Raw genomic sequence first — 22,086 nt, forward strand, 5'->3', positions numbered from 1 at the left:
GATCTTAAAATAACACTAAGTTGGAAATCAGTACACTTGAATTTCAGACAGTACAAAGTTGTATATATCACCTTGGGCAACTCATTTAATGTCTCTTGGCCTTTGTATCTAAAATGTAAAATGAAAGGACTAGAGGCCCCATATTTCAATGTGTAGATACCCTACTTGCCCCTGGAAAAGATTTCCCAAGGGCTTCCATCATGGATTATGACTTGAAAAAGATTATTCCCAAATGTCACTCATCAGCAGAGACTACACTTCATGTAAAACACACAAAGCAAAACAGTGTCCCTGGTCCAACAGATTTTAAATTAAAAAAAAACAAAAAACTTGAGCCAATGAGAATAAATTACATGCTAAGTTTGGAGCCCACACGAAAAGGGATTGGCACATCATTTAAAGATATTATATTCAGCAAGACTTCCTAAGGTTCCTGCACCCTAGGGAGGTATAACCTTCTCCCTGTAGCATTGAAAGTCATCCCAGAACTTGGAGCTACTATCTAAGATGTAGAGTACAAAGGTACAACATTTTCTATCAAAGATTATGATCTTAGGAAAACCACCAAGGTTTCTCAGAATTGAAGCAGAGACCCTCTTGGGAGACAGTGCAGTGAGGACTGAATGCAATGTGAGGTTATGTGTTAAGAGGCTAGGTTCTATTTTGCCTTAAGAGAGGGGTGCTGCTCTGTAAGCAGACCCTGTGCATTTAGGAAGGTCATGCCCCACCGTCTGCTGTTCAGGTGGGAAGTGGTGGTGATCTTAATCAAACAAGGAGGCCTGCACAGTTTGCCCTCCCATTCACTCCCCAGGGGTGCCCAGGCTGGGAGAGAAGAGAGGTGCACAAGATTCAGCTCTATCCACCACTAGTACTTAAGCAACTCAGGAGCGTGCCCAAAGAGAATATCATCTCATGATATTACACAGACAGGAAGGAAACACTCCTGCGGGGGAGTCTGATTTCTTTAGAAGAGGGGGCTGGATCCATGAGAGAGCCCAACGCAGTAAGGGGATGGGCTAATGAGATGAACTGGGGAAGCTGAGCATGGGACCAAGGGGATGAATGAGCAGAGATCGTAGAAATCCAAAGACTGGTCAGAGGGAGAGAAGCAAGAAGCAGTGGTTACTGTTTTTCTGCGCTGGCCCAGCAGCACCAGGGTCCCTGCAGTTACCTGCGGTTTCTTCACCTTAATGATCCAGGTGGGCGGGACAATAACGGCAGCATGAGCCCCCAGGGAGCAGGGTTCCTCAATCTGATGCAGCATAAAGCAGGTCACCTTATTGTGAAACTGAAGAGAAAACAGGCCGATAAATAATTCTGTGCAAGAGGCAAGGCTGCAATGAGAAGAAGTAAGTACATGTATACATACTCATGCATGCACATGCAAACACACACTTACACACACACACACACACACACACACACACACACACATTACATGCTTCTTATCAACCAGCCCCAGGCGCTCAGAGACCATATTTAGAATTCAATTCCTTTTATAAAATCCATCTTATAGGACAGGTCAGCTAAAACTTCATAACCTTGTTTTAGTTTTTTAGTACCTCGCTTTTATTTTATTTTCTAAATTTTTATTGAATTCATTGGAGTGACACTGATTAGCAAAATAATGTAAGTTTCGGGTGCACAACACTGTAATATATCCTCTGTATACTGTATCATGTGTTCACCACCCAAAGTCAAGTCTCCTCCCATCACCATTTATCTCCCCTTGTCCTCTCTTACCTCCTCCACTCCCCTTTCCTCTGGCCATCACCATACTATTGTCTATGTCTATGAATTTTGTTTAATAGGATATTTTCCTAAAGATGTTAGTCTTGGAGGTGTGGATGAAAAAATGGCCACATACTAAACCTGACAAGCTCAGGGGAAGCCCGCTCTACAGAATCAGAGACTAAGGTAACCACACAGAAAGGTCTGAACATAAAAATTCCTAACTAAAAGCAAGTCATGGTGAGTAGTCACGTCCTAGGCCTCAGCTTCCTTGACAAAGGTCAGTTTTTACTTAACTGAGCCTGTCTATTGTCCTTTCACATCTAAGATAGCATACCTTTGTGTTTTTTTTGTTTTTTTTTGAATAAATTTTTAATGTTCATATTATTACAAATGTTCCTTTACCCCCCCCCTTCTCACCCCACCCTCTGCCCTTTCCCCACCCCCCATTGTCCTCATCCATAGGTGCACAGTTTATGTTCAGTCTCTTCCCACATCCCCCTCTCCCCTTTTCCCCAAAAATAAACAGTTCACTCTCCTTCCATACCTCTGATTCTATTATATTCAACAGTTAATATTGTTCCTCAGATTTTTTTTTTTTAGTTTCCTTGGTTTTTAGATTCACTTGTTGATAGTTACGTATTTGTTGTTCATAATTTTTATCTTTATTTACTTTCTCTTCTGAAAGAACCCCCTCCAGCAATTCATATAATTCTGGTTTGGTGGTGATGAACTCCTTTAGCTTTTTTTTATTAGTGAAGCTCTTTATCTGACCTTCGAATCTGAGCGATAGCTTTGCTGGGTAGATTATCTTTGGCTGTAGGTTCTTGCTATTCATCACCTTGAATATTTCTTGCCATTCCCGTCTGGCCTGCATGGTTTCTGTTGAGAAATCAGCTGACAATCGTATAGGTGCTCCTTTATAGGTAACTACCTTCTTTGCTCTTGCTTCTTTTAATATTCTCTCTTTGTCTTTTGCTCTTGGAATCTTAATTATGATTTGTCTTGGTGTGGTCCTCTTTGGATTCCTTTTGTTTGGAGTTCTGTGCACTTCCTGGACTTGTAAGTCTAATTCTTTCACCAGGTGGGGAAAGTTTTCTGTCACTATTTCTTTCAGTATGTTTTCGATATCTTGCTCTCTCTCATCTTCTGGGACCCCCATAATTCTGATGTTGGTTCGCTTGAAGTTGTCCCAGAGATTTCTTACATTATCTTCAACTTTCTGGATTCTCTGGCCTTCTTGCGTCTGCGGAGGAGTGTCTTCTGGCTCTTTATGTTTCAAATCTTTGACTTGATTCTTGCGATCTTCCATTCTGTTTTTAGGACTCCATAAAATATTTTTGATTTCAGACAATGTATTCTTTATTTCTTGTTGATCCCTTATTATTTCTAGTTGATCCCTTTTCATATCCTCATAGGTCTTGTTTATTTTATCGGCATTTTCTAGGAGATTCTTGAACAACCTTATAAGTGTGGTTTTGAACTCTATATCCAGTCGCTTTTTGTCCTCCATTTCTTTCGTTTGTGATCTATTTGGTTTAGGCATTTTCGCAGGCAGCTTTCCTGATGGGGCGGGGTTTCAGGGTGGCGCCTACAGCCTTGGCTTCCATCAGCCCCGCCCTATGCGACTCCTGAGACTCAGGGTCCTTCAGTACTTGTTGCGAGCGCCTCTGAGAGAAAGGTGCCCTCGATTTTCGCCTGCTGCCAAACTGTCTATGCTCTCCCCCAATGAGTCCGGTATTGGGTTTCAGTTCAGTTGGTAGTGGGATTGGAGGTGGCGTTCAGAGCAGTCTGGAGCCCCTGTCTCCTTCCCGGCAGGGCAATCCCGCGGCACAGCCGGCCGGCCCTTCTCTGCGCGCAGTGTGCGCGCCTCCGGGACCTCCTTTCGCAGCTTCCCCGGAGTCCCGCCTTACAGCCCGGCTCCCTATGGATGTACCTGGGTCCCCGGGGTCTGGCCTAGAATTGGGGTTCAGAGCAGTTGGAGCTGGGCCCAGCACAGTCGGAGCTTTTCTTTCCTTCCCGCTTGGGACCGCCAGCCAGGCACTCGGCCTCCCTCTTCTCCGGCTCTGTCCTCTCCACGCAACGTGTGTCTCCGTACCTTGGGCTTTTACAGCTCCTCCGCGCTTCCTTCTGGTTTTCTCCTTGCTTCTTGTTGTAGAATTTCCAGTCAGTCGACTTTCCTGTAGTTCTGGGTAATGTCCATTTTATATTTTAGTTGTATTTTGTTGAAATTGTTGTGTGCGGCTGCGGCTAGTTGCCTACCCGAGCAGCCATCTTGGATTCTCTCCAGTCTTCTAAGATAGCATACCTTTGAAATGTCAGAGTAATCTCTTTTCCAGACCCCTCAGGGCACACCCACCACAACAGAGGCCACAGAAACCCTCACTGTATCTTGTTTCCCACATACCAGCTCTATGTGCAATAAATGTTCATTATTAACTGTCCTGTACCCACCAATATAAAAGAGGTGTGTGTTTCTCTACTTTACCTTTTTATACAATCTTAGAGATTTCTCAGCTTTGCTTTCCCCTACCCCCTTAATCCTACCAACCATTTCATATACCCCTCCTGTCTCCTCCTTTGATTCTAATGTATAAAATAAGCTGTAAAACAGCTATTCTCTGGAGAATTTTCTCTGTTGAGATTTTTCTCAGCAACTGTCATGTTTGTCTCAAAACTCATATGAAAGTCCTCTACAGGTTCGAATGTTTCTTATATCGACGGAGGGTTCTATTAACCCTAAATTGGCTGTAACTTTGTTTCATTGGACTTGGGTGGTCAGAGCCTTGAATTTGGAATAATGATGAAAAGGAAATGAAGATGAGCAGAAAGGCAGCGCCTAACATCTGTCTCTCTTCTTTATACCAGTGGTGTAAATCCTTTTCAGGTGGTCTTCCACTATAAGAGAAGGCCAGGAAAGAAGCAAGATGTCTCTTCTAGAGAGCTGTTAGCCCAAGAGGCAACAACGAAAAAAGAGATTGCTTCTGCTGGGTTTGTGAGGGCTGCTAAAAAACATAATGGTCCCATTACACTTGGCAAGTCTAGAGTGCTTTTTGTTTCTGAAAGGAAAGAAATAAATGTAGACTAATGATCATAGCAATGCTTTAGAGGCTTAAATCTATCCCCAAATAGATTGAGTGACCTTGGGCCAATTACATTTTCAATCATCTTTTGTGTGGCTGTAAAGGGATAATGATGTGTAGTGACATCTGGTTTCTAATAAACATAAATCACATTATAAGCCTTAAAGTTTTAATCATAGTGATTTTTAAAAAAATTGACATGCTTTCTACTTGGATTCTATTTAATGTGACCACATAATTTATCATCTTCGCTGGAACAATTTTAAGAGTGAAAGGGAGTACTGTTGATAATTACATTGGAACAAAAGATGTACATTAGGACTGTCTCAAGAAAGTGGAAAACATGGCCAACCCCAATTATACCCTATCAGGCAGGTTTTGTCCTCATTTCTGCGTATCTTCACGATCTGACGTGATCCAAAGACTAACTACTAAATCAGTTAATTAAGTATGGAATACAGCTTCATAATTCCCCAACCACCAGTTATTTGTGATCCACAAACAATTTGATATGCCAGAGAAATATTATCTGAATATCTTTTTAAAAAGGAGATTTTTCTCATGGGAGGTTGATAGTGGGGAATGTGTGACAGTGTCAGGAGAGGAAATGTATGGAGAAATCTCCCTACTTTCACCTCAGTTTTGCTATGAACCTAAAACCATTCTGAATAATAAAGTTTATTTGTTTAGAAAAATAATTTTAAAATACTTAAATAATTTTGTTAAAAGATTTACTAGTGAATGCTAAAATTGGTAGGCAAAAGTTTGAGGAGAAATATGTCAGCATAATCTCAAAATATCTCCCCCAAATATTTATCAATTGGACAGGGATAGAGCAAATGCCACCTTAATCAAGTGATCAAGGTTAATATCATCAGTAATAAAGCATTGACATTATGCACTCTGTATAAGAAGCAATGAGAACATCACATCCCTTCTCTCGTATATTGCCTAAAATGAATAATTTCAATCTAATCATGAGAAAACATAAGGCAAACTCAGTTTGGGAGACAGTCTACATAATGACCAGTCAGTGCTCATTAAATGTGCCAAAGTCATGAAAGACAGAAAGAATGAGGAAATATCAAGAATCCCACAGCTAAATGAACTGTGGGATCCTTAATTAGATTCTGGGACATTAAGAAAACAACGGGTGAATGTTTTAAAAATTTGTAGCTTAGTTATTAGTAATGTATCAATATTAATTTCCTGATTTTATTCATTGAACTATTGTTATGTAAGTTGTCAAAATTAGAGGGAGTTAGAGGAACTGGGTGAAAGTGTATAACATTCATGTTATGTACTATTTTTGCAAGTTTTTTATAAATTTAAAATTCTCTCAAATTAAGAAAAAAATTTAAGTGATTCTCTTTTAGAAATTCAAATAAACCCCCAAATGAATGGCCACTGCATTTCTAAAATAGAAGGGATCTCGGGACCTGCCTATTTCAACTCTCTGACTCTACACCTGAGTAACTGCCAATCTAGAGAGAATAAGAAGAGTCCAAAAGTGGTAATGTGAGGACCTGAATCCAGGAAATCCAGCTTCCAATCCCAGTCTCTTCTTCCCCCCCCCTCCCCCCCCCCCGATGTAGTAAGTGCCCATAGAGGACACTTACTTATTTGACATCAGATATTCTAGAAGGGATTACCTGTAGTACTAAAATATATCCCCACCATAATTGGTCTTAAAAATGCATTGTATTTTTAAACATTGCAAAATCACCCCGGGAAACTCAAAAGTATGTGGAATTGAGCACAGCTCTGTCACAAGGGTCAAATGAAAGTCATCTTTGTAATGATTCAGTTGGACTGTAGATCAATGAACAGAGAGCACATGTGTCCACTAGAAAGTGGGACCAAGATCCCAATTCATTGAATGTGTACAGAACATCTAACCACAGCCTGAGACCTCTGGGGGCAAGAACAGATGCTGCCTATCTGAGCCTGTGGCCACCAATGATGCTGTCTCACATGGGGTCTTGCCAGATCAGGGAAACCAGCAACACAAGTATTGTTGGGACACCTGGACCCTGAATCTGCTTCTTCCACTCCAGATGCAGATATTGCCTTGATGGAACAGGTTCAATCAAGAACTAGGATGGCCTTGTATTTGTAAATGTGTTCTTGACTAGAAGCACGAGGACTATTTCTGTGACAATTAACTGGAAGGAGATGGAAAGGCCAAGCACTGAGCTGTTCAGACCAATGCATCTCTATGTAACAGCAGTAGGCTCTCCTGACAAGTGGGGGCCTAGGGAGATGCAATATATAGATGAATGAGCATGGCTGTGTCTCAATCAAACTTATTTACAAAAGCAGGCAGCAGGCAGAGTTGACCTATGGGCCATAGATTGCCAACCCATGAGTTAGAGTGTATATACATTGTCCACTTAAAGAAAGAACAGGTACACAGACAAACAAAACAAAAAAAAAATAAACCATCTGGTTGAGATAGAGGGGTTTAAAAAAAAAAAAAGGATAGATTAAAAAAGAAGAAAAGTAAATAAAAATTTACTATTGGATTCCAATGAATATATATGTTCAAATGTAAAGAAGAGTTACATTTCAGTGAACTTACGACAACTGTAACATTAAAATTTAAAGGACACAAAACCACTCTTATTCTAACATAGCACCTCTTGCTCCCCACAAAAAGGTGCCTACATTAAAAAAACAAACAAACAAACAAACAAACAAAACACACAGAAGAACCAAAATGCTGGGGGCTGCCATGTTAGAAGGATTACCTAATGTTGCAAGTTGCTTTCTTCCTAATGTAGCAACTTCCTACATAGGAAGAGTTGTTAATAACCTAGTGTAATTGAAAAAAATATATATATATATGGTCTAGAAGGGAGAAGTCCTTGATTCTAGACCTAGCGTTAGAACCAGGGAAGAATTCTCCAGTCTCTGATCCCAGAATTCAATGTGTATAAATGAAGGGGTTAATTCATCTCCAGTTTCTTCCAGCTCATATGTGCTATAATTCTATAGTTTTAAATTTTTTTCTTCCTCCAACAACTCTATGTAAAGAAAACAATACATACATTGGGTTACCTTCCACTTACAGACAGGCATTCAAGCAATGACCTAAGTCTATTTTTACAGAACATGAGCCCACTTTGTTTTATTCCATCTCCCAACTTACCGCCTGCTTGCACCAGGAACAGCTGATAGCCACAATCTCTTTACTGTGGAAGGAGAATTTCTGCTGAAAGCCCTGGGGTGTTAGGACAAGAGATAGAAAATTTAAAACCACTTCAATCACAGTATGCATCTGCCCTCCTGAAGTCCAAGGACGTGAATAGAGACAGAACTGACCCCACCACTCAAGGTAACTGGGACACGTTCAGCACTTACATTCTCCACCTCTGCCATGCAAAAAGTTTCCTATTCCCAAGTCATCTGACTGTTACAAAGGAGGTGCCAGTATCTGCTGTACCACTAAGTACTCAAAATTATCAAAGTCTGTCTCTCTCTCTCTCACACACACACACAGAGAGAGAGAGAGAAAGAGAGAGAGAGAGAGAGAGAGAGAGAGAGAGAGAGAGAGAGAGAGAGAGAGAGAAAATCGCATTTTCCCCAAATAGAATGTGGTTCTGACATGTTTTTACTAAAAACAAAAGTCACAATTGGTTCCCATGGTTCTCTATAACAACAGTCATCCATCTCAGAAGTTCGAACAACGGTAACATCTGAGAACCCACATGGAGAGAAATAAAGGGTCAGAGAGTGAGTGCTGGGAAGTGAGGATGTGGAAGAAGTCCCAGGGTGCAGAAAGAAACTCAGAGACTCTCATCATCCCTTTGGGAGGCTGGGACTCAAAACAAGCAGCTTTCGATGTTATTCTTCGCCAGCACTCAGCAATGAGATTAATGGAATGGCAAACTCAGTCCTCTTAAATGAACAAACGGAAGAACAGAAGAGGTGCTTTTGGCTGCTCTCCCTACATAATGACTAGAGAGAAGCATGCAGTAATGCTCAAAGGGTGATTTTAGCCTTCCCCAGACTCATCTACTCCATCCGCCTGTGAAATCTAACCCCCCCCCCCCAAAAAAAAATGAATTCAGAGCAACAACAAAACATTTTTCAAAGAGAGCTTTTGTCAAGTGATCAAAAGAAAATATGACTGGCAGGAAAGCTACCAAAGCACTGGCTGAAGAAGTCTTGCTCAATGTCTACAGATAATTTTAACTTAAAGAATTAATTCACATTAAAGAACTCCCATTCTAAACCATAGGCCTAACCACTTGTACCTACCCATGGCATTTGTGAATAGTTCCTTAAGTTGTTATTTTATGTGCACATGTGTTATCTGTCCAGTGGAATTACTGCTTTTTTGAGAGAAGCCCCTGTAATGGTTCTTAAACAGGTCCCCACATCTTAGCTTAACTCTGTGAACGTCATACACATGGCATGCATGTCTTCAGATGAACAAAGTCATTGCTAGCACACCGTGATGCAATTACCAACTTCATGCTCTCTAGACCTTAAACATCTAACCCAAACCGCATAGAAATATTTAAAGCATATTTCTATGCGGTTTGGGTTAGGTGTTTAAGGTCTAGAGAGCATCCCTCTCCTCCAACCCCTAAGACAATGCAAATATGCCAGCGTTTTAATTTCATTCAGTCTGCAATACAGACATGCCACGTGGTGGGAAATCAATAGGTTGGACTGTTGGCACGATAGCAGCCGAAGCCACAACTAGAGGTCTATTGAATGTAGCTGTATAAAATGTATTGTTAAGCAGCATCTCAACTGCTATTACCCAGCCACCATTTCATCAATTCATACATCAGATGATTGTACATCAAACTGATGCTGATAGAGAGATGGCACTGGATCTTGTTATTGACTGGGGGAATCTTAAACCTTCTAATTTTTCCCTTCACCTGAAAATAGTAATTATACTACAAATCTCTCCCATACCACTAAGTAGTTATGAGATTATTCAAATGGGGTAATGTACTTGCAAAGTTCTTTATAATGCAGTATATAAATGAAGGAGTCCTTTGATTGCTAAGACCTATCAACAGGAATGTTTTCCACCACCTGGCTGACAAAGTCCTCCAGGGTCTCATATGTGACTAGCCATGCTCTATTTGACAGTATAGAGGGAGAGTGTATTAGCCTACCCTTCTACTGGCCTCTGGTTTCAGGGAGACACAGATACAGTCCTTACAGCTAGGCGGCTACTAGAAACAAACAAGGCCAGCCAAAGCTGGGGCGAGGGACTCTGTTGCAGAATTGTGGTGGGTCCCTTGCAGACGAACCTGGTGGTAATCAGCTCTGTGCTTTGTTTTGGATTCTAATCTGGCTGAGTCACAGAGGCCCTAGCTTCAGGATTATTGTCCAACATGGAGACATAAATAGAACCCTATTGGGGCCTTCATCGACCAAGTTCCCACAGGCCATCTGCAATGCAGAGATTTTGGCAGGGATCTCAATACAGCAAAAAGAGCAGATTCCTAATTACCCATATTTAAAAGCTGGCCCACACTTGATATTATGGTACTGACAGATGCCCTAATCAAATTTCAACTAACTAATTTTTAAGGGCTATTTTGTTCATCACTATCAGAGAAGAAAATAGGGACGCAAAGTCAGATCTAACTGACTTTAGAATTATAAATACTAAGAACCTAGAGAGATATTGAGGGGGGAGGGGGGAGTTTTTTTAGTCCAAAAGAGCTCTGAAATGAAGTTTAAACAACATTTATTCTTAGCAGCTAAAGCTTTGTTGCCTCTTTTCCTTCTGTAATCTAGGGCATGTACCAAATGACACTCAGTTTACAGCCTTGGCTGGAGCTAGAAAAAAAGGGCTTCACTTAAAACAAACCAAAATTATTTTACTGCCCATGGATGGAACTGAGGTTTGGGCAAGGGTATCTCTTGACGATAGCCTGACTCCCTGTTTGACTTAATGTTGTTTAAAACAAGAGTTGATGATGCTCTTGACTCCAAAACTTTAAACAACACATAATTAAACCTCTCCATTTTTATTCACATGTTCAAAGAGTTACATTTGAACTCTTGAATGTAATTACTACTAATTACTCATTCTGTAATAGTGGCTCAAAAAGTATGGCAAAGAAAAACCCAAGGGAATCAACATTTATCTTAAAACAGAGAATGTCAGACATTTTTGCTCAAATATTCTATAATTTTCAATATAAATACACATATTTACTTTCACACACTTTATATTTTAATATCTAATATATTCATCATAAGTTTAAATTAGATGCTAAGTTCATTATGTCTGGCAAAATAAAATTGAAGTTTTAAAATAAAACTGTTACACCTCTCTCTCTCTCTCTCTCTCTCTCTCTCTCTCTCTCTCTCTCTCTAAATATATATATTAATATATATTTTATTGATTTTTTTTACAGAGAGGAAGAGATGTATAGAGTTAGAAACATAGATGAGAGAGAAACATCGATCAGCTGCCTTTTGCACACTTCCTATTGGGGATGTGCCCCCAACCAAGGTACATGTCCTTGACCAGAATCAAACCTGGGACCCTTTAGTCCACACGCCAACACTCTATCCTCTCAGCCAAACCGGTTTCAGCTGTTACACCACTCTTGTAAACTTATCCAATGGGATATAACATGATAGCAACTGGGTACTCACTAAAGTAAAAGGAAATTTTTCTGGTCAGATGAAACCTTTGCTAGAAGAGCTCAAACCGTTCGAACTATTTCAGTGAATGGGCTCTAACCAACAGAAACTGACAAACCATGACGTTTGAGCATCCCACAGACTCACACCAACCCAAATGAAAACTTTTCCTGACTAATCAAAAATGGCACCCATTTGACTAACTACCTACAGGCTTATGGACTCATTCTGACCTATCCAGAATTAGTTAAGGGTTCAACCCTCAGTCTCTAGTGAGCAAGTCACCATGAACCAATATCTTTCCCAGTCCAGACAAATGATTGACTTTTTTCACTTGACAGACTCCTCAGTCCAGTTTGGCACTGACAGGTGTGCTCTTACATGGAATTGTGAATCTCTGAATATTAGGCTAGTTTGACAATATGTCTAGTCCTTGGTTTTATTGCAGTGTCAAATTGGTAGCATTAATATTTTAATTTATACAAGATTAGGGTTTATTTACATTCATAAAAATCTAATTTACCTGTTATTTCTAAGTTTCCTGTACAGAGTTTACTGGTCTTAAGCTAAAACTTTCCTAAACATTCAATATTTTCAAACTGTAAATATGTGTGGCCATCTAAATTGAATTATAATAAAGAATGTATTCATGAATGAAATCTATTTAATTTTTAGAATATATTTATTTTTTATTTTTATTGATATCAGAGAGAGAAAGGGAGGGAAGAGAGAAATATCAGTGATGTGAGAGAATCATTCATCCACTGTTTCCTGCACATCCCTTACTGGGGATTGAACCTGCAACCTGGGCAAGTGCCCTTGACCAGAATCGGACCCAGGACCCTTCAGTCCATAGGCTGACACCCTATCCATTGAGCCAAAATGGCTAGGGTCATGAATGAAATTAAATAAGCAATGTCTTTGTAACTTATGACAAATCCACAGATGCAACAATCAAAATTATGTGATTCTACAGTTACGTTATGAGAATTGTCTTTGAAAAATCTAAATTATCTATTGGATTTAATTGTAATATATTTTATAGTAGTAATTAAAGGCTCTGAAAATTTATCAATGCACTTCTTGTTCTTAATATTCTCTCACTCCAGGGTAATCACTGACATTTATTATTCTTCATTACAGCATTCTGTGTTCTTCCATTCTAATATTGTTGGTAATTACAATACACTCATTAGAGCCAGTCAGTCTTACTAGCTTCTGATAGTTTCAGCTTTTTTCATTAATTTATCTGAAGACTCCTGTTATAAGTAGAGTCTCCAAGGAGAAGGCGCAGACTTCTCCGTGTAAATTCACACTCTTACACAAACTTGTCAGGCTGTAAGAAGAGCCTCAGATGTGATTTCCAGTCCTTTGTTCTTTTTGAGGCAGATGACTTCAAGAAAGTATGTAGCTTAACCCAGGGTCTTGGAATTAAGGTATAATTGAAAAGAAGCTTATAAACAATGGCTTCAAATTTACATTTTGTTTTACATATTCACCATTTGTAACTGTGATGCTTATATTTCTTATTTTTATGACTGTCATGATTCTAGGGCAAAAATACTTTATATGAATATTTAGTGTCATATTTAACATGGCCAGAAGTGCATATAAAATTTTAACTGTTGGGTTTTTATCTTTGTCCTAAAATACCATTCATGGCACAATGGGCTTGTAAGTGTAGTAGCCATGATAGCAGTGACGACGAATGCTATGTTTGGGTCCAAAAACATGGGCTACTGCTCACCAAAACTGAGTAGCCAATACCACTGCTGGCTGTCTAACCTTCCAGCAAAAGACACCGAAGCTGAGCACTCAACATGGCAACATCCCTCAAATATACCATCAGCTACTTGGTGGCAAACTGGTTACATTGACCCTCTGTACTATGGAAGGGGCAACAACTCATCCTGACTGGAATCAACACATATTCCCTTTTGCAGGGTCTCAGTCAGCACTGCTATGCAAGGGTTTATAGGTGTTTGAACCACCAACACAGGATCCTGCACAACACTGTGTCAGACCAAAGAAACCATTTTACAACCATGGAGGTGCGGGGGTGAGCACATGGCCATGCGATGCACTGGTTCCATCACAGCCCACACCATCCAAAAGCTGCAGGCTGACAGATGGGACAGTCTTTTGAAGATGTAACAGAGGCTGCAGCTTTTAGAGGAAACCCTATGATCACCGTCCTCCGTGACCACAGTAAAATCCACAGATGCAACAACCAAAGAGTGGGAGTAGGAGTGGCCTTGTCTACTATCACCTCCATTGGCCCATGTGGAGAGAATTTGTGCTTCCTGTCCCCACAACTCTGGGCTCCGAGAATCTGAATCCCAGATAGGGAACACCTCCACCATGGGACATAACGAAAGGCCCTTAAAACTTGAACTACCACTCCACTCAGTTACTTTGGGGTCTTTGTGTCCAGATTAGCAAGCACAGTGAAGAGTCACCATGTGGCATGTCACCATCTTAGTCCCAATCATTAGATGGAGGTAAAGTTGTTATTTGAGAGTGCAGGCAGGAAGAATATATCTGGCACCAATTATCAAATGAGGCTCCTTTCTGATTCTCTGAAAAATGGACAATTGCAGCAGCCAAGATCTGAAGATCAGACTGCTCAAAGGTAAGGGTCTTTGTCACCCCACTAGGTAGGTTACTGCTTGAGACTGAATTTTTGTGTCTCTTTATCATTCATTTGTTGAAACCTAATCCCCAATTTGGAAGGTTATAAGGTCATTAGGGTGGAGCCCTCATGAATGGGATTAGTGCCCTTATACTAGTAAAGGATACTCCGAACTCCTTCCCCTTCCTCCATGTGAGGACACAGAGAGAAGATCACTGTGAGAAGCAAGTTGTGCAGGCATCTTGATCTTGGATTCCCAGCCTCCAGACTGTGAGGAGTAAATTTCTGTGTGTGTGTGTGTGTGTGTGTGTGTGTGTGTGTGTGTGTGTGTGTGTTTTCCCCCCAGCTACCCAGTCTATGGAATTCTGTAATAGTAGCCCAAACAGATTAAGACAGTCACCTAGACCAGAAGTGTTAGTTGAGATGAATACAGAATGGGTGAATGAGCAAGAAAATGATAATTAGTTGTAGATTTAAGACCAGCTGCCAGAGAGAGAGAGCTGTAGTTTATTCCACTAACCTTCCTCTTATATGTTTCTCTAGGAAATAAGACGAACCAGAATTCTGAAGGAGCTCTACTAAAAATGTATTGTGTGACAAAAGGAATGGTGCTGAGAATCACTAAGTGACAGGGACAATCTGTATTGGATGCTGTGGTGTTCCACCCAGGTGACCCTGCTTCCTGCCCGAGGCATTCATCCCATCCCCCAGTTAAAGGAGATAGCCTTCCACCTTTAGGACGTGCCCTAAGTCTAAAAGAGTCACCTCAGCCAAGACATCCCACATTTAGTGATTGGTCAAGGCCAAGCAACTATGAGTTCAACTCCTCCTTCTGTGCCATCCCAAAGCCTTGGCACTTCCGAAGAAAGAGTAAAGGGGACCAAAGTGACCAAAGTATCACAGTATCACATTACTGCCCCTACTGGGGCTCTGGCCAGGCCCAAGGTCAGGGGAGCAGGGGCAGTAGCAAAACCACTCTAAAGGTGAGTGCTGAGTGATCTAACCACATGGGATCTGTAGCTAGGAGCACTGGTTCTGAGCCCCAGCTCCTTGTTCCCTTTTTAAACGTTTATTTAATTAAGGTTATTGGGATAGCACTGGTTAATAACATCGTATGTTTCAGGTGTACAATTCTATAATACAATGACAATATTATAGAATAACTGCTCACCATGCAGCATCTAGTCTCTTTCCATTGCCCTCTTCATCCTCCCCCATCCCCTTTCCCCTCCAATAACCATTATACTGCATAATTGACATGCAAAAGGCTGTAAATGTTTAATATGTACAACTGGATGAGTTTGAAGATAAGTATATACCTGTGAAACCATCAGCACAATCTTATCATCTTCCACTTTCTTTTTTGTGATAAGAATACAACATACTCTCTTTGCAAAATATTAAATATACAATATAGTATTGTTAACTATAGGCACTATGTTGCACAGTACATCTCTGGAATTCATTCATCTCACATTGCTGAAACTTCATACCCTTTGACTGATATCACCCCATTTCCCTCCTCAGATGTATCTGAAGGACCTTACGCTAAGTGAAATAAACCAGGCACAGAAGGGCCAATATTATTGATACATGATGCCACCCATATGAGGAATCTAAAATAGTCCAACTCATAGAAGCAGAGAGTAGAATGGCAGTTGCCCTTGTTCCCTGTCTTGATACTCAGCCAAGGCCAGGAAAGAAAGCCAGACTTCCAGCAGCTGTGTTGGTAGGGACTCCATGGATATGCTTAATTTCCTTGTCCTTGTTGTATTCCCTCTCCACACCTCCTGGGTCCTCCTGGATCCTCCTGGGGCTAATGGCAGAAGGTTCCACTGTTTTATATGGACAAACACTCAGAGGCAAACAACCAAACCTGCCTGTCCAGTGCATAGATCCTCACCCTCAAACTCCCCTTCCTTGTCCCTAACCGTGCAGGGTCTCCTCAAAGTTCATCTTTGGATGCACACATTTTCAGATCAGTAGATGTTTAAATGGATAACAAAGCCCCAGGTCGGTATTCTTCATCATTTTTAGATTCTGTAATCCCTTTCACTGTTTGTATCCTAACTTCACCCCCATGGAGTGTTTTTAATCTATTTTGTCATCTTTGCATTACAAAAATGCTATTAAGTATACTTCTTTGAGATAGTGCATATTTTGAATACTGCTCTATAAGTTCATTTTAATTAATTTTCAACAATATTCATTACAAGGAAGAGTGGTTTTGACATTTTCCCATTTAATTAATGCTACCTGCTGTTTAATTTACTTAATTACATCTGGAAGTACGTATGATTTACGGACAAGTAATTGATAATGATGCCACATGTCTGGTTTCCTAACAAGGTAAGGAGGGCATCAAACATGTAGACCAAAGTTTAATTTTCATATTGTTGCATTAAAAAACGCTTTCAAGATTTACTGTTGCACTTTCAAAAAGTCAGCGCATTTATTGGTGTGACTTTTATATATGTTTCCAAATAAAAGATAAGGCTTCAGATAATAGCTTACAAGCATATTGCTACAGTTACCACGGTGCTGGGTTTAGATCCTTGGTTCCTTCAAAGATAAAAAGGCAAATTAGCCCTAATCACGACAGCATTCTTTCCTTTGCCTATTGATTTGTAAATGACTAAGAACAACTCAGTGTAGGGGGGGGGGGGGGGGGGAATGAGATTGGATAAATGTAAGATCTGGGGAAGATTCCTAGAGATACATTTACAGAATAAGCAAGCAGCCTACCTCTCCCCATTCACTGAGTGCAGCTTGGCATTAAGCAAGACCTGCTAGATCAGTCCACTGGCCCTCCGGATTCACTTCCCGTCTTTCTCCACCCCGGGTCCTATCGTAAAAGTGACTGTTATGGGTCACCTCGACAGTGTTCCTTGTGATCTTGTTTCTACTGGGTTTGACCACTAGAGAGTGGAGGTAACTGAAGCTGGAATGTTTATTCCCCAGCTGGTGGGTCACCACGCTGATTAAGTTACCCTGGTGAATGATTTCCTCTGTCTCCTAGCTTCAGAGTTTATGTGCCCATAGCCCCCTGCTGTTACTAGCCTCAGAGCTCTTTGCTATGCCTAGGGGTGTCTCTACACTCTGCTCACACATTTTAAATATTCTCTTTATTAAACACACATCTAACTTCACAATTGAGTGTAACTATGCCTCCTCTTTTCTGCCTGAACCCTGTCTCTTTCATAATGTAGGGCTATAAATGAAAATAATGTAATACTACAGAATGGTCATAAACATGGCAGCCTTTGATATTCAGCAAATATTAAAGCAACTGAGCAATGAGATGATGAGCTCTCTCATTGGATATCCACTAAATGCCACCCACATGCAACCAAACACATATTCAGGGCTCAAGAGAAAATCAGTCCAAATATTTACTTTACTGATAATTTTAAAAGTAAGACATTGAAACCCCAGATATTCTTTAACTATAAACACTCCCAAATTTTGCTAAGTAAAATGATTATTTTTCACCCCATCCCAATGGGTAAATTATAGGACAATATGTATAGTTATGTGTGTTGTGTGTATGGGAAATTGTTTAAAAATCTCTGGCTATGTAAGAAGGTACAACTCAACCAATGAAAATTATGCACGGCACGAAAGTTTGAAATGAATTTTCAATCACTCCATCTGCAAAGGGAAGGAGAGTTACTAACTCTCCTCTAATCCAGGGTTCAAGCTGGGATCCGGAGAAGGTGTTATCCACCAAGGAGATACAGACAAGCCCATGCCACAGTTGCTTAAGTCTCTGGGAACTCAAGAGCAGCTGGGTCATACACACAGGAGGTGAATAGCACAGTGCTAAGTTAGGGGAACACACTGTGAGGAGCTGGGGTGGCTGACTTCCTCAGAGAGCTGGGAGCACTCAGGTGGTAGCCTGAGAACACGGGGCAGCAACTCAGAGCTCAGGGAGCCCAGCTCCTCTCGCCCAGTGGACCATGCCAGCGAAAAACGAAGCCAGAGAGGGGTGTAACATGACACCAGGGAATACTCACCACAAAATATATAATGTTCATTGATTTTCTTTTGATAAAACCCCTACACCTCTATTACAGTTTATCATTTGTTGAGGTGGAGGCAGTCACTAGGCTGTCAAGAGAAGTTATTTTTCCAAAGTGAAGGACCTGTCCATCCAGATCCTTCCTACTCTTCGCATCTCCCATCTCAAAAGTGGCTGTGTATCTGTTTCTTCTCTCTTTCATACACCACACCCCCCTGTCACTCACACACACACACACACACACACACACACACACACTTTTGTGGGGAAATTGTAGAAAGTCTGCAATGCCCTAAGTAAGAGTGAACCTTCAAGCCCAATGCCACACACACCAGAAAGGAAAGGGGTAGGTGGACCCAAGGACGGAAGGTCCCAGAAGAGCGGAGGGCTGAGCAAATGTAAGACTCGGTCCACTCCCCCTTCCTCCTCATCTTCTGTTTACCTGCTCCACCTTTCAATCTATTTCATCTCTCCTCCTTTCAGGCTAGAAAGGAAGCAACTGAGAATCACTGGGTTAAACTGGAGAAGATAATACTAGTTAGAATGGAGGGCCATAGCCTTGAGGGTAAGTTGTGTAGCCTTCTTCCAAAGCACGAGGGGGTAACCAATGGCAACAAAATAATGTTTTCTTCCAAGCACTGTACAAACAGCAAAAGCAATAAAACCTTTTCCAAGTCTCATTCACTCTCAACTCCCCTACCTCAGGCAGCTAGTAGTTCCTTGCATCCCTCTATTGTCAAAATGCCATACTGGTCAGCTCACTACAGTGTCTGACCCGAAGGCGTCACGTGGATAAATAAACAAACTGGGGATCGTTAATTGATGAAGAGTATGTTCTCCCAAATTATATTGCACTTTACCAAATCAAAACATCCCTTTACTGAGTCCAGTTTACCACTGATGTAAGCTGGGCCCATTAAAAATAAAATAATCTTTGTAACATGATTCACCACAAGTGTAACCTTCCCAGACAGGCCTTTCATTCCTAAAATGAATCTTTGTACCTTGCAAAAAAAAAAATTCCATAACCCAAATCTGTTGCATTCAATAACATGTAGAATTCATGGAGTTTCATGGCATGACAGTCATACTAAGTAAGAGAGACAGTAGACATAAATAATACATATGAGAAAGGCATCCAGTAACTGGATAATATCCTAAAGTAGCAACACATTTCTTGCTTTGTGCTTTGTTTCTGCTCAGCTGCAGTACTATATCAACAAAAGTAGTGTTATTTAACACACCATTCACTTCCTGTTGCTGATCAAAGAAGTGTGGTAGGTCAGAGGTCTTCAGAAGGGGATTTTTAACAAAATAAGAAGTGTTTTTGAAACGATATTAACAAAGAAATTCACCACAAAAGTATATCCATCTCTCTTAAAATTTGCTAATTCCTTATGTTAAGACCTCTGACGCTTGCAGTGAGTTCTAGAACCACTAAGATACCTCTTTAAGGAAAAGGGACTTGGAGAAATAAGGCCTTGTGGAAGGAGGTGGCAAACTGAGCACTGGATTCGGGTGAGGGGACTCATCTACCTCGGGTGCTTGCAAAGGCCTAAGGAGCCTCCTGCTCCGGCCGTGGGTGCTGGCCCCTTACCTTACCGCACTGCTTACACTTTCCCTCCTGCCGACGCCTGTGCACCCAGTGATGACGCACAAAATTCTGTGGAAAAAACAAATAAAATGAGACCATTTAAATATGCAAAACCAATATTAGGGTTTTTGTTTTAAGGTTATAGATTTCTGTAAACCATCATCTCAGGCCACAGTAACACAAAAACAAGTGGTAGGTGTATGTGTGATTTGTATAACAATAATTACAAATCCATTCAGAAAATTAAGCGAACTCCCCTCCCCAGCCATGCATCCTGCCCCTCCTCCACATCTTGCTAGTGACAAAAGGCCACACCAGGCAGCTATTACTCTCCTCTCCTCCTAGTAGAACCCTGTGCGGTCACAAGCAAGCCACAGGACCCTGGGCTAGGGAGTAACTGAGGCAGGTTGAAGAAATACCCTGAGAGAAGCGATAACAACGATGTCTAATATTTTTTAACAAATGTGTATTTAATGCTTCTATAGATGCCAAACAGACACCATACTACACATTTGAGCTAGAAAGCACTTCAAAAAATTAAGTTCCCAGACAGAAATAGGTCTCTTGACTCAGGACACAAACGGTGGGAGTCTGTTACTAGTGAACGTGAAGGAAGAGAAAAACTGAAGGACAAGAGACCGTTGTGAGTTTCTGCAATGACCTTGAGTTTAAACTGTCCTTGGAAACTCTGAACTAATCAGCTTTCAAGCTCTATTCTTGTCTTGGGTTGTGGGGAACATGGAAAGTCCCTTCCCTCCCAAACAGATAAATGCTCATGGGGCAAGGGGGTCAAGGAGGGCCATCAGCACTGCTCTTAGGAAACATCGGAACAAAGTTGTCTTCATGTCTAATTCATGGTGCAGGTGAACCCTAAAAACTTATATAATTGACTCTCCTTGGGCCATTACCACCTAAAATGCTTGCGAATGTCTTTTCTCCTGCCTTTTTCTAAAAAAAAAAAAAAAATGTACTCTCTCTGAGATGAACATGTCTGTTGATTATCACCAGGGTCCATGCTTTTCCTTTAAAAGGCCTTTTACTATAGACTCAGTCATTCAGCAAACACTAAGTACCTGCTGTCTGCCAAGCACAGTTCTAAGTACAGAGGAACACAGAAAATAGGTCAGTGTTGAGGAAAAACGAGTTGAATTAAGGCATAAAATCCAGAGTGACAAAAATACCCCTAAAGAACATTGACATTATCAATTCCAAAATGCCACTTCTATTTCTCTATATAATACCAAATCAATTTAAATTAAAACTCAACAAAGATCCTGGGGAAGTAATGGTCTTTTAACTATAATAAGAAACAATGAAACATAATGGTCCCACTAATTAGTCTAATTTTGTCTTGCTTTCCCCACAGCAGCAGTTTAATAAAACACAAACATAATTCATATATATATATATATATATATATATATATATATATACTCAGAAAGAAGCTAATAATAATAATAGCTAACATTTGTTGAGAACTGTGTGCCAAGTACTTTTTAACATATTTCACATGTGATCATTCTTTTCCTTTCCATGAAGACAGCAGAGGTGTTGCTGAGTGGGTATGTGCCAGTAAAATCCTATGAGCTGTTGAAATACTGAAATATGTCTGTGTTGGTGGGTAGGCTGTAACTTAGTGCCCCTAGAGTCCCCCAGCACCTCCTCAGCTGCCTGCCGTAGCACCCCACCACCCCATCCTCTCAACTGTGCAGGCCACTTCTACTTCCTCCCTGTGAAGCAACTAAAATGTTAATTTTGCGCAGCAGGTCTCCAGGATGCAATCCCAATGGGCTCTCTTTCAAAAACAAATCATGTTGCCTGGGCCATGCCCTCCGATTCCCCCAGGAAACTAAGAAGTCTGGGCTGTGCCCAATGTGGCTGTCTGTGCAGGCTTAAAAATCAATACAATTCTGGGCCCCATGGCCTTCAGGACAATGGCAGCAAGCCCAGGAACCTGTCCACTTATCAGTGTCCGCAGCATAAGTTCCGTGCAAACATTACCAGGGACAAAAGTACTGAACTTGCCACCTCTGCACCCCAGGTGAGGCAGACCTCCCTCAGCCTTCCACCTGCTTAAGGGAGAAGAACGTTAGCCTGCTGCCTGTGGAGGGTAAAGGCCTGGGGAGACAAAGGCCAGCTGCCAATGGTGCTACATCCTTGTTCACATTATTGCAGGGCACATTATCAGAGGGTTTCACCTGAATTATCATTATGATCCTCCCCTGCCAGGTGAGGAAACGAGAGCACAGAGTGGTTACTTAAGATGTAAGGGCCAGAGCAAGGATGCAGTCCCAGGTAGGCTGGCCCAGAGCCTCTGCTCAGAAACATACTGTCACGGTGCCTCTCCTTTGCTCTGGAAGATCAGCTTCAAGCTCCAGAAAATGATGTCAGTGAC

General features: G+C 41.1%; 1 protein-coding gene across 2 annotated transcripts in view; it reads right to left on the minus strand.

Moving 5' to 3' along the window:
* DGKI (diacylglycerol kinase iota) overlaps positions 1-22,086 on the minus strand; it is a 375,198-nt gene that overhangs the window by 187,952 nt on the left and 165,160 nt on the right. For both annotated transcript variants that reach the window (XM_036428029.2, XM_036428022.2), the window contains exons 6-8: positions 19,695-19,760; positions 7,966-8,037; positions 1,172-1,288 (exon numbers count right to left, since the gene is read on the minus strand). In XM_036428029.2, the coding sequence (XP_036283922.1) occupies positions 1,172-1,288; positions 7,966-8,037; positions 19,695-19,760 (255 nt within the window). The remainder of the gene's footprint in view (positions 1-1,171; positions 1,289-7,965; positions 8,038-19,694; positions 19,761-22,086) is intronic.

The sequence above is a fragment of the Pipistrellus kuhlii genome, unplaced genomic scaffold (assembly GCF_014108245.1).
Source record: "Pipistrellus kuhlii isolate mPipKuh1 unplaced genomic scaffold, mPipKuh1.p scaffold_m20_p_10, whole genome shotgun sequence".
Lineage (NCBI taxonomy): Eukaryota > Metazoa > Chordata > Mammalia > Chiroptera > Vespertilionidae > Pipistrellus > Pipistrellus kuhlii.